This window comes from Saimiri boliviensis, chromosome 14 (genome assembly GCF_048565385.1).
Source record: "Saimiri boliviensis isolate mSaiBol1 chromosome 14, mSaiBol1.pri, whole genome shotgun sequence".
Taxonomy (NCBI): domain Eukaryota; kingdom Metazoa; phylum Chordata; class Mammalia; order Primates; family Cebidae; genus Saimiri; species Saimiri boliviensis.
The window spans coordinates 21,790,551-21,805,957 of record NC_133462.1 but is presented as its reverse complement, the minus strand read 5'-3'; the positions used below and the strand labels follow the sequence as shown (position 1 = coordinate 21,805,957).

At 52.1% G+C, this 15,407-nt stretch overlaps 1 protein-coding gene across 4 annotated transcripts in view; it reads left to right on the top strand.

The window, feature by feature from the left end:
• The window catches only part of CHST8 (carbohydrate sulfotransferase 8), a 142,141-nt gene that overhangs the window by 51,376 nt on the left and 75,358 nt on the right, over positions 1 to 15,407 (top strand). The window contains exons 1-2 of one of the 4 annotated variants that reach the window (XM_074386581.1): positions 561 to 3,244; positions 14,467 to 14,682. In XM_074386581.1, coding sequence (XP_074242682.1) covers positions 14,553 to 14,682 — 130 coding nt within the window. In that variant the 5' untranslated portion in view covers positions 561 to 3,244; positions 14,467 to 14,552. Of the gene's footprint in view, positions 1 to 560; positions 3,245 to 9,358; positions 10,423 to 14,466; positions 14,683 to 15,407 lie in introns of those variants that run through there. The other 3 variants (XM_003937325.3, XM_003937324.4, XM_074386582.1) reach the window with 3 other exon arrangements.

The window sequence follows — 15,407 nt, the reverse complement described above, 5'->3', positions numbered from 1 at the left end:
GCTGGGAGGGGCTGACCCCAGGGCAGTTTCATCCCACTGTTTCCAGTACCCAGGCCTGTGCCCTCACAGCACAGAGCATCCCCTCAGCCCCTGGCACACTGGGTCAGGAGGTTCTATGGGCTTTGGATCCAGGGGTTTGTTCCCTGGTTGCGGATGGGGCTCCCTCCCTTCTACTAGACGTAGTGAGGATGCCTGTAGCTTGGACTATGGCTGTTGCCATTGAACCACGAAGGGAGCTCTCTGAGGATAAAACCTGTCCCAAGCACAGAGTAGCAGAGCCTGGGTCCCCAGTGACACTGTGGAGCCTCAGTTTTCCTGATGAGCTGGTTTTTTTGTTTCTCGCCTCCAAAATCATCCTGGTCTAGGCAGGGTTTGTGTCCAGTGCGTGGTCTGACACTGCACGTGGTTGATGGCAATCACTGAACCACGCAAGAGCTGGTTTCCTGGCAACACCCCAGCCTCCTTCCTGTCCCACTGAGGAGGCTGCCCTGTAGGTCAGAGCTGAGCCTTGCTGGCACAGGGGCTGAAGTCATCAGCCAAGGCTGCCGTAACAATGCAGATTGGGTGGCTTGAACAGCTGTGTTCAAGTGCCATCTGGTCACAGAGCTCTAGAAACCAGCCTCTGACCCCTGAAGCTGCAGCAGCCTCTCTTCCCATGGGCTTTTTCTCCCCTCTGGTGATTTTGCACAAAATTCCTTGAACTGAGAAGCATCGTTCTTATCCAAGGGTCACATGCCTTACCCCAGTCTAGGCTCCTGGGTTGTGGGGGTTCCAGAGTGGCAGCCCAGCAGGACCATCTGCCTTTCCCAAATCCAGTCTCCTCCTTGAGCTTTATGTCCATGCTGGATTTGGCCTGATGCCCACCCATTGCCCCCTCTTTCATCACAGGAGGCTGAGGCAGGAGGATCACTTGAGTCTTCTTCCATCATAGAAGGGGTGACAGGTGGTGGACCTCAGGCCAAATCCAGCATGGACATGAGGCTGAAGTAGGTTTTTTAAAACGTGCATTGCTCGCCAATTTCAGAATCGGGAAATTTCAAGTTAAAAATTCAGGTTTCCAAGTTGGAAGGTCTAAAGGTCTGCATCTGCTACAAGGGTCATCAGATGTGTCATTTAAAAAAGAATTTTTGGCCCAGTGAGGTGGCTCACACCTGTAATCCCAGCACTTTGTGGAGCTGAGGCAGGTGGATCACTTGAGGCAAGGAGTTCAAGACCAGCTTGGCCAACACAGCAAAACTTCGTCTCGACTAAAAATACAAAAATTAGCTGGGTGTGGTGGTACACACCTATAGTCCCAGGTACTAGGAAGGCTGAGGCAGGAAAATCATTTGAACCCAGGAGGCAGAGTTTGCGCTGAGCCAAGGTCATGCCACTGCACTCCAGCCTGGGCAACAGATATTCTATCTCAATATAATAATAATGATTGTTGCCCCAGTGTGATGGCTTATCCCTATAATTCCACTGCTTTGCGAGGCTGAGATAGAAGGAGTGCATGAGACCAGCCTGAGGACTACCGTGTGACCCCATCTCTACAAAATATTTATTAAATTAGCTGGGTGTTATAACATGTACCTGTGGTCCCATCTACTTAGGAGGCTGAGGCAGGAGAATCACTTGAGCTCAGGAGTTTGAGGCTGCAGTGAGCTATGATCACACCACTGCACTCCAGCCTGGGTGACAGAGCAAGACCCAGCCTCTTAAAAAAGAAGGAAAAAAAAATCCAGGTTTCCAAATGGGGAGATCTGAAGGTCTCAATCTACTACCAAGGGTCATTGGATGTGTCACTTGAAACATAATTTTTATTATGAAAGGGTCATGTGGTTGTTACAGGAAATGAGCTGCTTCACTAAAGACCGATGACTGACATTTTGGGTCCCACTATAAAAATGCCTGTCTTCATTCCTCTTTAGAGCAAACACGTAAGAAGTCAAGGCTTGAGCCAACCCCTCATGTGATCAGCAGGCAGGGAGTCCCTGGGGCATGAGTGTGGGGTCTGCGTGGATGCTCTTTTGCTTTGAGATGTTCCCAGTTAGCCAAGTGCTGCCCACATCCCTGCCCCACCTGCCCCTGCCTGGCAGACCGATGCCACGGAGCACCATGTACAGGGATCGTAATGGTTTACAACTCTTCTGCCTGTGTCCTTGAGGCTGAACGATGAGGGCATCTGAAACCCAGGATGGTAGAAAAGAGGCTGCAGGCTTAGGGAGAGAAACCAGAGAAACCAGACTCCCTTGGATGTTGTTCAAGATAAGCAAATAATTAAGCAGAGCCATTTGGAAAGAAGGTGAGACCAACTATAGGGGAACAGGCACCCTGCAGAGAAGACTGGGACCCAGCAGCCCATTCCACCTGACTCAAATTTCTTCCTCCACCCCAGGGCAGCATCCTACCATACCTCAGGAATCTTCCCAAATAGCTCTATGGTACCAGTCCACCAGGGACCTACTTACTGGCTGGAAAAACAGAAGCTCAGAGATATAGCATGAAGATGCCCCAAATCTCCCAGTGACAACACTGAATGCTGAGTGCTGTCTCCTCTGTGCTACCCTCCCACAGTTCCCTCTGCCAGAGAAAAGCTATTAGTCTCCAGGAAAACACAGGAGGGTGCCTCATTTCGCCTGAGGGCCATCAAGGAATGGTGAGAGATGAGACTAGGCATGAGAGGTCAGCAGAAACAGGATATTCACAGACCTGGTGGATCATGCTGAGATATTTTAACTTGGGCCACTGGGCACCTGTGGGACTCGGGAGTGACCCCAGATGTATTGCAGGAGAGGTGTCGAGATAGGGAGCTGTCCAGGCCACAGGTTCTGAAGCAGAGCCGCACTGTGGGACTGGGAGAGAGACACAGGACACATGTTCAAAAGGCCAGATCTGCACTCGGGTGTCAGGAGAGAGGAAGGAAGTGTTAGTCTGGACCGACATTTCTGGCTTTTTAACATCCCATGGGGAAAAAGAAGGGCACCAAGGGATCACTGGGGTGGAAGAGACTTGGAACACAGGATGCTAGCTGGAAGCAGACCTGGGGCAGAGACTAATGGAGAAGGCAGGTTCCTGTCTCATGCACAGTCAGTCACTCATTAGTGCTTCCAGGTCATTCAAAGCCTTGGTCCCTTCCTGATGGCCTGAACAAGACTCTTTTTTCCACAGGACAACCAGAATAGGGCCAAGAGACTTGATTGTTCTGCCATATTCTTAGTCTTGAGCCTTCGCTTCACATTGGAAGAGACCAGCCTATTTTGAGGTGAGATCCAGGGACAATCACGCTGGTCTGGTGGAGGTCAAGTCTATGGGGGTCCACCTGTAATTCCAGTGCTTTGGGAGGCCAAGGTGGGAGGATTACTGGAGGCCAGGAGTTTGAGACCAGCCTGGGTAACATAGCGAGACCCCACTTAGGCCAAAAATTAAAAATTTAATCAGGCATTGTTAAATCGAGTAGTCCCGGCTACTCAAGAGGCTGAGGTGGGAGGATTGCTTGAACCCAGAAAGTTCAAGACTGTAGTGAGCTGTGATTGCACCACTGCACTCCAGCATGGGTGATGGAGTGAGACCATGTCTCTAAACTAAAAATAAAAAATGATCTTGGAGGTTATCCTTTGGAAGCCAGCCTGCTTCCAAAGGATATGGCCATGCGTATGTGCTGAGCGGCCCCACAAAGCACAATCACTGGACTCCATGCGACCCCAGCCTGAAGGACCTAGCTGGCCCCAGTTCAGGAGCTTTCTTTTGCCTTCATAATCTTACTAGCTTCTCTTTGCTTACCATACATTGCCCAAGCACCTGCTCTGTGCCAGGCACTGTTGGCAGCTGGAAACACAAAGACAAGTCCTCTGGGGCCTCCTTGTGCCAGCCACAGGGAGAAGGATTCCTTGGAAGGCAGCCAAGCCTTCTTGCCATTCTCTCCGCCTTGGGATTCTATGGACTGCTGTGTGTCTCTGCATCCTGCCAGGGGCCGGGGTATTCCGGGTTTACTCATACATTCCTCTCTGTCCATATGATACTCCAACTTTCAATTTTGAGAAGTAAATATGCAATTTTTTCCTCCCTGTAATTTTCCCTGCTGTGGCTGTGGATCTCAGAGCCACTGGAAAATGTGAACAGCTCAGTGCTTTCTAAAAGTGAAAGGAGGCTGGCCACGCTGCATCGTACATCCCCTGGTGCTCTTGGCAGGATCCGGCAGCTCGGCCGGGGAGAGATGCTCTTCAGGCTGTACTGTCAAGGGAACTTTTAACTCAAATAATTCATGTTCCCACCTTCTTCCATTAGCAATAATTGCCAAGAAGTAAGTGTGTATCTGTGTGAGCATGCACACGCATGCATGTCTGTTGCTGAAACATTAACAGAGGAGGTGAGGTGAGTGTATTTGCTTACACAGCCAAACTTTGTGTGTTCCTCTGGAGAAGCTCGGACCTTCATGTCTCAGCAACTGAAGGTCAGAATGGTCTGATCTAAGCTTTTGTTTTGGAAAAGTGTGGTTGGGCTGGAGAGAGGGAGGATTTGATTCAGATCTGGGGTGGCGCTTATTTCCTGCATGTAACCTTGGTCATGTTTAGTCTCTGTGGGTCTTCATTTCATCATCTGCAAAACAGAGTGATGAACTTGGAGATCTGCTGCCCAGATCTTCCTTCCAAGAAGGATTTACTGACCACGGGGCGGGGGGCGGAATGTGTGGTCAGCAGCTTGCCTCCAGTCCTCAGGTCCATGAGGGGCTGCCTCATCTGCAGCAAACCGCCTCATCTGAGATTACGCCTTTCTCTGGGCAGCCCACATCCAGCTACTGAGTAAGGGGGTGGTGTAAAGGGCCAGCCGTATCTTCCTGCTACGGGACACTCTGATAGGCTGAATCCATTTCGGAGCCCACCATCGAGGCCCTCATCCCTGTTCCACTTCTCCTTCCCACTCTGGCTTCCTCCCTTTTCCCTTCATGGGTATTGATCCTCAATAAACATCTTACACCCCAAACACCATCTCAGCATCTCCTTACAGAGAACCAAACCTGTGGCAAATAAGGATAACAATTTTTACTTCAAAAGGTTATTGTGTGAAAGCTAAATGGGATGTTCGTGTAATATCCAGCATTGTGCCCGGAACATTAGCAAATCATAAATGCCTGTTCCTTTTTCTTTTCTTCCCCTAAAAACTATGACTCAAAATCCCATTCTGGGCCTTGAGCAGGTGTTCCTAACCCATGGTTCTGTAATACTGGTTTGGAAAAAGTCCAGCAAGGCAAGTGGCCCTGAAAATCCATGCTACGGCTAAATCTGAGATTCTGGCTCACAGCTTCAGAGCCATTCTTGTCCCCGTGAAGTTCATTATCCATGGATCACGTCAGCCCTCTTCAAGGTTCCTCACTGAAAAGAAATTGAGCATGCAAATGCTCTTTTATCACAATCACCACGTATCCACAGGGCAATTCATAAAAGAGCAGGAAATATATTGAAATTCAATATTGTTTTAGTCCAAATCAATATTAATAATTGTTTGCATTTTTAAAGTGCAATTTGCAATTGAAAAGTGCACAAAGATCAGCCAGTAGTTGCTAACACATCAAATTTTCCTATTAAAGGCATAGTCCCTTAACTTTAAAACATTTCTTATGCAACAGGGGCTGGAGCTGATCCGTGGAAATGGCTGTCTATTATTTATGTGCACAACATTAGAATGTGCTTCCACTCTGCATGAGTGGAAGGCCAGTCACTTTTATTTTTAAGTTTTTGATTTCTTTAATTAAATTTTTAATTTAGAGGTAATTATATATTCATATACAGTTGTAAGAACTAATGCAGAGAAATCCCATATATCCTTTACACCCCTCCCCCAATTGTAATGTCTTGCAAAACTGTAAAACAGTGTTACAACCAGGATATTGATGTTGATATAGTCAAGATAGAGAACACTTACTTCCCCACAAGGATCCCCATGTTGCTTTCTTCAGATCTTTAAAAATTAAAGATTTTTGCATGAAAAAGAACCTTGTTAGATTTCTGCCTTGAAACAATAGCTGTCACTAAATGAGGCACTGTCCCAGCTGGGCTCAGTGGAGTTCACACAGAGGAATGGTCCCCTAGGTAAGGAGTAGCCCAGGTGAAACTCGCCTCAGCCTGGCAGGCCTCATGGGAGCACAGCTTTGCATACCAGAAAGAACCCGAGAACACAGTTTTCAGTTTGACACTTGCAGTGTTACCTTTAATCCCTCAAACAAGGACAGGATTGTCAAGAAGGGAAACCGCTTGACTGGGCTCATGTGGGCCACAGGAGCCCAGTTATCCCTGGAATAGCCCTTCCCAGAATGTAGAACTCTGGGGCACAGCCCTGACAGCCTCCCTGAGGCCATGCCATGGGAGTGATCCAGATCCCTAGTGAGAGGGACAGGTGACAGGTGTGGGTGCGGGGCATCCTTGACTGAAGCCCACCTGGCATGTGATTGAAAGTGACCCAGGGCAAATTAAATTCACAAGGTGCCTCCCTGTTCCAAGGCATTTGTCTCACAACGGAAGTGCGAGAAACTTGGGAACTCATCTACAGCAGATATTTTGGATGAGGGCTGATTCTGAGATAGAGAAATTCAAGTCCTGAAGATCCGACTTGAGTAGAGGGGAAGTCAGGCCAGAGAACCTGGGTGCCCTGCTCTAAGTCTAGTGGCCGTCCCATGACATCCAGATGCCTTATTCAAGTAGCTTCCACTGAGAGTTTGTTTTTTTCAAGATGGAGTTTAGCTCTTGTCACCCAGGCTAGAGTATAGTGGTGCAATCCTGGCTCACTGCAAACTCCACCTCCCAGTTCAAGTGATTCTTTTGCCTCAGCCTCCCAAGTAGCTGGGATTACAGGTGGCTGCAGTTAATTTTTGTGTTTTTAGTAGAGATGGGGTTTCACCATGTTAGCCAGGCTGGTCTCGAACTCCTGACCTTGGGTGATCCGCTCACCTCAGCCTCCTAAAGTGCTGAGATTACAGGTGTGAGCCACTGTGCCTGGCCTTTGTGTGTGTGTGTGTGTGTGTGTGTGTGTGTGTGTGTGAGAGAGAGAGAGAGAGACTCATTCTGTTACCTTGGATGGAGTGCAGTGGCACAATCTCTGCTCACTGTAACCTCTGCCTTCCGGGTTCAAGCAATTCTTCTGCTTCAGCCTCCCAAGTGGCTGGGATCACAGGTGCACACCACCACACTTGGCTAATTTTTGTAATTTTAGTAGAGATGGGGTTTTACCATGTTGGCCAGACTGTTCTCAAAACTCCTGACCTCTAGTGATCCACCTACTTTGTAATCTTTTTTTTTTTTTTTTGGGGGGGGGATGGAGTCTCACATTGTCCCCTGGGTTGGAGTGCAAGGGCACAATCTCGGCTTACTGCAACCTCTGCTTCCAGGGTTCAGGTGATTCTCCTGCCTCAGCCTCCTGAGTAGCTGGGATTCCAGGCACCTGGCACCATGCCCAGCTGATTTTTTATATTTTTAGTAGAGATGGGGTTTCACTATGTTGGCCAGGCTGTTCTTGAACTCCTGACCTCATGATCCCCTGCCTCAGCCTCTCAAAGTGCTGGGATTACAGGCATCTGCCACCGCACATAGCCTTATAATCATTTTTAAGTGTACAGTCCGGTGGCATTAAATACATTCACATTGTTGAGCAGCCATCACCACTATCCAGCTCCAGAACCTTTCATCATCCCAGACACTGTACCCATTAAACAACTCCCTGGTCCTCCTTCCAGTCCCTGGTAACTTCCATTCTACTTTCCGTCTCTATGAATTGAACTACTCCTGGTACTCCACACAAGTGGAATTACACAGTATTTGTCCTTTTGTGTCTGGCTTGTTTCACTTAACACGATGTCTTCATGCGTCACTGATGTTGTAGCACGTGTTTCTATCATTGACCTTTCGATCAACACATGCAAGCTGTAATTTAGGGAGTTTCCTCACATCGCACTATATTTTAAGTTTGGGGATGCATTAGTCCATTTTGTGTTGCTATAAAGAAATATCCGAGGTTGAGTAATTTATGAGGAAAAGAGATTTAATTCACTCGTGGTTCTACAGGCTGTACAGGAAGCATCGTGTTGGCATCTGCTTGGCGTCTTGGGAGGGATTCAGGAAGCTTACAATCAGGGTAGAAGGCAAAGTGAGAGGAGGCAGGTCACATGGCAAGAGAAACAGCAAGAGAGAGATGATGGAGAGCATCCTGGACTCTTGTAAAGAGTGAACTAACTGAGAACAATTTCACGTGAACTAACTGAGAACAAACTCACCACCCAAAGGGATGGCATCGTGCTGTTCGTGAGGGATCCCCTCCCATGATTCAGTCCCCTCCCACCAGCCCCACCTCCAACACATTTGGATATGTGTCCCCTCCAAATCTCATGGTGAAATGTGATCCCCAGTCACATTTTACCATGAGATTTGGAGGGGACACATATCCAAACCATGTCAGGGGACAATTGATCAACTTCATGGCATTTCAATGGCTTGTGTCTGTTGTGTAAAAACTGCACCTGTTAATAGACATGTATATGTAGAGATAGAATCAACATTTATCTTGAAAAATGTATTTGTCTTCAAGCTCTGTGATCTGAAATCTGTTGTACTGACACTAAGAGGCAAAATCGAGGTCCTGGTGGCGATCGTGCCTCGGGTATTTCAAGCTTTGCTGCTTCATCGGGCTCCCTGGGGACCTTTTCTTCCTTGTCTCTTGTCATAGGATTGGGTCACTCTTTGGACCCGATTCCAACCCAGCCCTGATGAAAACAAACCCTCAGCTCCCTGAAACATAAATGACCTTTTTAAAATTCCAGGTTCATGGAGTGCCTCTCTCCGGATGGCCCCAAACACTTCCCTCTATTAACTCGTGCTCAACATACAGCAGAAGCTATTGATCACCTTCCCTGTGCCGGGGACGGTACTAGGTGTGGCAAATACAAAGACGGGGAGAGGCCTCCATGTGATTCCTGATTCCCGAGGTGCCGAGTCAGAGGCAGGCGGCAAACGTTCTTCCCACAGCGGGGGAAAAGCTGTCACCTTGATGGTGCTCTCAGGGGACCAAGTTTCACACATTCAGGGAATTCAGGGCCCTGAGTCGGCATTCCGGACTCTGCCAGGATGAGGATGAGGAGGAGGAGGGGACTCAGTTTTTCTTCATGCAGAATGACTGTCCCCTGCTCTGCCCCACTGGCATAAAATATCCTTAACATGTAAGAAGCCCTGGGCAGAGATAGTGTCCATGGTGAGGTCACTTAACAACCATGGTGCAGTCACTTAACGTGGCCTGTCATGTCACTCTTTGGCCATGCTCTCAGGCCCCCCTCGCTGCTGCTGTGTGTTTGCAGGCGCCCTTCAGCCTCCATCTAGCAATGTGTCTGCGCTGGTGGGGGCCTGGGCTGTGGTGCTCCTAGTAGGCCTATGGGGGCAAGCTTTAGGACCATGTGAGCCTGATTCACATGGTAACCTCCACCCCAAAATGCTCTTTCTCCCCACTGCAGAGCATGGGGATGAGGGGAGTGGAGAACACCCTCCCTTGCAACAGGGGAGCGGACAATAGGTGAATTGAATTTCCTCCCCCCTGAGTAGCGTGGCGCCATGCTGGGGCCTGCGTGTGCCAAGACCAGGGTCTGGGGATTTCAGGACCCAGGCCAGCGCTCCCCTGCAGCAGGGCAGGAGCCAGTCTGAGTCTGCAGCCCCGCCTTGGAGTCTGAGCACTCGCGCCCATCCGTCATCCTTGCAGAGCATTGCAACTTTATGCCTACGCATAAAAACTAGAGGGAATTGTCCCAGAGTTTGCTGCTGCCGCCGCCGCTGCCATTAGAGCGGTTTTAATTAGCTGCAGGATTTTTAATGAGCTGAAATCAAGAAGAGCCCCATTTCAGAAGTAAGCGAGAGCCGCGCGCAGGGAACTAGTGTCTGGCAAAACAGAAGGAGGTGGTGCTCTCGGGGGACGGGGCTGTGGGCTCCCACCGACCGATGGACCGGCGAGGAGCAGATGAGTTCCCGAGGCCAGGAGGCTGAGGAGAGAAGCTGGGGCTCCGGGGCCAGCGCCCGGTGCAGAGTCCCCGCTGCTGCCACCGCGGCAGAAGGCACGGTGCCGGATTCAAGGTGACGGCAGTGCCTGGCTTCATTCTCCTCAAGTTGCCATAGCAGCCTCTCTCCCAACAAGCAGCTTCTCCGGGAGCCCTCAGCCGGGAGGGACGTCATTGTTCTCTCCTGCCCGTGTGGTGCAAGGAGACCCACCGGACAGAGAACTTTCCCGAGCCCGGGGTCCACTGACCACGTGGGTGCACCCATGCTGCCTGGAGCCAGGTACAGGGACCGGTCCTCACGGCCACAGGGGGTCCTCTGGGCACCTGGGGGAAGCGTCCAGGCCTGGAAGCAGCCGCAGCCAAGCGTGTCCTTGGAGCCGTCCGTGCGTCTGTCCGCCTGCTGCCGGTCGCCACTGGAGGTGCGTGTGTTTTGGCTGAATTCCCAAGTCCTTGCTTGTGCCCTGAAGTGAATTTCTCCAAAGAGACACATTTTTAAATCAAATAAGGAAATGGGAGGAATCCTTGGCCCTGCCCTGTGTCCCAGGAGGTGTTTATAAGATTAATTGGATTTTTTTTTTTTTCCTTAAAGTAAAAATTGGTGACGCCATTCAGGCTTCGGGGAGTGAAGCCACTAGGAGGACTGGGAATTGTGAGGCCGGACAGGAACTGCTAGAAACTCACAGGGGCTGTTTGTTTTTCTTGCCTGAACCCTCCCTCTTCTCTGACCCTGGCAGGCTGGATTTTCTTATTGTCTGTTGGTCTTGGGATAGGTGTAGGGAGGAGAAGACAGGTTTTGCCCTTGTCATCGGAGCTGAGGGTGATGTAGTTTGTGGTGAGGATGGGACAGTCCCAGGTGGGAGCTGAGGCCTGTGACTGTGTTTATGCCCCTCCCCCAGCCCTCCAGGCCCCAGCCTGTGACAGATGGTGTTGTCCACTCCCCAGGCAGCAGCTGGACTCCCAGGAGAGGGAGACAACAGCTCTTAGACCAGCAGTTCCTGTTGCCTTGAAAATAACATGTGACTTTGAAGCCTGGGGCTCTGTGAGGAACAATGGAGGATTCCACACCCACTGTAATGCCCAGGGGTCCGTTGGTGACCACCTTTCCTTCCCATACCTTTGGGGAAAGGAGGGTTCTATAGAGTCTAGTTGTCATCCTTGTGGAGCATCAAAGACCCAGTCATACTGCTGGCCAGTTACCTAGGAGGGGAGGCACGCTGACCTTTTGATTTGTTTGCATGGAGTAGGGAGTTAGCTGGTCAGATGGTCCCCAGTGAGAACAAACACAGAGAATGAGGGTCCCAGAGGGAAAATCTGGAGTCTGGGTCTTAGGGGCTGGACCTTGAAGCCACAGGCAACTCCAACACTGGCTTCCCTGGGTGTAGGGAGGGTGTTTGTGTTCTCTTGGGGTCCAGCAAAGGGGAGAGTCTTTGAAAGGGGAGACGTGAACAGATGAAGCCCCACTATGGAGGCGTGGTTCTGGGTCTGTCCCCTTTCCCTTCCTGGATTTGGGGCCAGGGATGTGGTCCTTGCCCCAGCTCCCAGGCACGTGTGTGGCTGGAGCCGGGCTCCATGGGGTGGGTTTGGTTTGGGCAGGTTTAGAAACAAGTGAGGACAGGTCGTGGCTGCAGGATCCATTTAGTCTTTGACAATGGATATCTGTACTGGCTCGAATGGAGACAGACTGGGGAGAAGAGGGGACCGCCCAGCTCTCCTGTAACCATTCTGCAGCGCCAGCTACTGAACAAATGTGATGATGATCACACATGCTCTCAAGTCCCATTTGTTCATCAGGTCGAGCCTGATACTGAGGGACCCTTTATTAGCTCTTTTACCCGGCAGCTCTGGGTGCAAGCCATGAACTTGTTCTCCTTCTTTCCCTTCCTGCAAAATGTCTTGATGTTGGAGGCCACCCTAGGTCAATCTGGCTTCCTGGTGTCTGACTCAGGAGGCTGCAGGAAGTGCGCCCACACCATGGCCAGCTTACTCAGGGGTTCGTGATGGTTGCCTTCCAGCTGGGGCCTTGCTGGGGACCTTCAATGGTGTGTGTGTGTGTGTGTGTGTGTGTGTGTGTGTGTGTGTGGTGTATGTATGTGTGCATGCACGTGCAGGCACTCACCAGCATGCACCTGGGCATGTGTGCATATGCATGTTAGCGAAACTGCACCTGCTTAGGTCCTTGGGGGCGGTGCATGTGTGAACGCAATCCCCGTGACCATGAAGTAGCAGTTGCTCCCAAGAGACCTTGCACATTCTTTGTGGTTTCCCTCTGAGAGCCTTGGCTCCCCTGTATTGGTGTGTGACATCTTTTCCATTCTTCTGACTCCTTCCTATAACTGCCTATGGCACTCCTGAGTCAGGCTGGAGAGAATGGCTCTGCCTTCCTCATCAGCTGCTCACTCTCTCCTAAGGTTTTGGGGGTGGTCCCGGTGGGCCTGGGACTCTGCAGTGCTGCACTGTCCTCATGGAGGGAAGGGCTTGGGGAACAGTAGGGCATCAGGGACAGTAGGGCATCATAGCCTGCTTCGGGGCTTGCACTGCTGCATCTGTGTCTTTGCAAGGCAGTGGCCCCAGAATCCCACAACGGCCTCATCCAGGACAGCCATGGAGAGAAAGGCCCCAGCCCCACACAAGGGGCTTTGAGTGTGAGCCCTTGGAGACATGTGACTGTCCATGTCTACCGTCTGCAAGCAGGGCAGGGGTGGCCTCGGTGGATGACCAGAAGCAGCAATTTGTCTTTGGGGCAGAGGCCATGACAGTGAGGTCGGGGCCGGGCGGACACCCTGGAGCAAGCTCCAGAGACAAAATGGGCCCAACGCAGTGCTTCTGTAAAAAGCTTGGAAGGCTGTGGGAACCACCTGCTTGGCACAGTCCAGAGAGCCCAGCATCAGCTGCCTTCCTGGTGTGGAGAGGCCTGGGGCTGGTTAATTAAAGTTAACTGAGTGAAAAAATAATTACAGAGACTGCAGAGGGGAGAAACCCAAATCTACAGTTTACCCTCCTCAGCCCTTGAGCCTTTCAGAAAAACAATCTGGTCGTGGGGAGTTGTTTTCTGAGCAGGGGAGCAGGGAGAGGGCATCTTCTCATTCCTCGTGCTCCGTGGGCTAGGTGTGGGGCTTTGTCCCCCAGCACTTGGGTCTGGGTTGGAGAAGAGTCGCCTGGCCGACATATTGTCCCTGGGCAGGGGAACGTCCTGGCCCCAAGTAGCACATCTAGCCTGGGGCTTGACCAGCCACCCAGCTGTGGCCTCAGAGGCTGCTGGGAGCTGCCCACCCAACCCTACCCTGTGCCAGGGTGGGGAAGTTCCCCTCAGGGCTCCTTGGGTAGGAAGAGGGTGAAATCCCAGGCCTGGCCAGCAGGGTCCACTGGAAAGTAAGGGGATGGAGTGACCTTCAAAGCGGGGATCCCTGGGGTGTCTGCTGCCTGTGCCTCCCTACCCCTGCACACTGCCCATGCCCTCCCTACCCCCACTATGGGAACTGACATTCTTCCTTTGGCCAAATGGCCTTGGGGTGCCCCCATCTCAAGGCACAGCCTGGCCCTGTTGGTGTGACTTGCTGGTATGTGGGAGATGGGGAATTTCTCTCCCTGTCTTCTAGTAGGAAGTGGAGTAAGAGGCAAGTCACATGGATAATACTGTGGGTCTGCAGTGGCGAGAGCAGCTAGTGCCCACCCCCAGGAACAGGAGGGGGTGTTGGCACCCAGCCTCTGCGCCTCTGAGCTTGGAGTCTGTTGGACACAGGTTTAGCTGCCCCACATCGACTCCAGGCCAAAGGCCTCGAGGGCAGGGACCCGTGTGGTCTGGCCAGAGCCTCAGCTCCCGCTGGTGTGACTGTCCAGAGGGACCGCCATCCACCAGCCCCATCTGTCAGTCCATCAGTAAGGACAGCCCTGGCTGGCAAGGGGGCGTCCATCTGTGCCTGAATGTCCTTTGAGCCTAGCAGGCTCCTTCTCAGAGCTGCCTGCTCTGTGGAGACCTTGTCCCTAACGCCCCATAGAGAGGAGCAGGGCGGAGGCACAATCAAGAGCTTCTCTGCCCACTGGGCTGGGGGCCGGAGATAAAGACCCAGCTTCCTGCCTGTCTCTAGGCCCCAACCCTGGAAGCATGCATGCTTATTTGGAGGCCGGAACAGTGTAGGGGGTGGCTGCTGGTTACTGACTGGGGGCCTGGGGGTTCCCACCTGGGCTCCCACAGGCAGGGCCAGAAGGTGTCTTATTCCATGTTTTTTCTGGAGGCGCAGATATGGGAGACCCTGGTGGGAAGCTAGTATTCCAGCCAGAGGTGGCAACAGGTGGCAACAGGCTTTCCTGAAACTCCTGGGCTGAGAGGGTGGAAGGGACACCCCTGAGTAACTTGCAGAGGGCAGAGGCATCCGGGAGTTGCACTTGAGTTGCTGCAGTGAGCAGGGCCTCCACCTGCCCAGGTGCCTCGAGCCTCGGTGATGACTCTCTCCTCTGCCCTGTAGACCTTGGCCTGATGGATGCCTGGTGTGGACGATGAGGGAAGAACATGCCTCCCACACCCGAGAGGTGACCCCGGAGCGAGCCCCGGATGACCCAGCGACCCGCAATGATGCGGCTGGCCTGCATGTTCTCATCTGTCCTGCTGTTCGGAGCTGCAGGCCTCCTCCTCTTCATCAGCCTGCAGGACCCCACGGAGCTCACCTCGCAGCAGGCACCAGGTGAGTCCTTGCGCTGGGTCCTGCCATCATAGCCCCCAGCTTTCCAGCCAGAAGCTCAGGCCTCCACAGCTGCCCTGGTGTGCTGGCCCTGGAGGAAAAGGGCAAGTCTGTGCCAAGACCCCTGGCAGGCAGAGTAGGGTCCTGGCTTCCCAGGGCAGGCATCAGTCTCAATGTGGGAGTGCTGTGTCTGATGCAACACCTCCAGCCAGCACCTAGCAGCAGGGTGTCCTCTCTTGGAGGCTGCTGTCTATTCAGCCAGTTGTCACCTTTGATGAAACTCAGATTTAAACAGGATTCTGCCACCTCTTGGGCTTCTTCCATATTGTGGGGGACATCAGAAAGTGGACAACTTCTCCCTGAGCCCATGCCCCACAAGTAAGACTCAGTTTCCCTGCCCAGCCTTGGGGAATCTAGCCCCTCTGGTCTGGATAAACGGGGTCATGGTACCTCTGGCTTTGTGAGGCCAGGACCCCCTTCGAGGGTCCCCAACTGCTACTTCCATTCCACCCCTGCCTGGTGGCCCAGTGGAGTCACAGAGGGCTGCTAGGGACAGGTGGGATAGCAGGGAGGCCAGAGTAGGAAGGGTGATTCTGACATCTCAAGGCAGACGGGATATGGAGAGGGGAGTTCAAGCAAGGTCTCCGCTGCTGGGACACAGTCCCCATCCCCAGAGATAAAGCAGGGCAGGACATCAGCTGGCAGGGGGCCAAGGCCTGGAAGCTCTT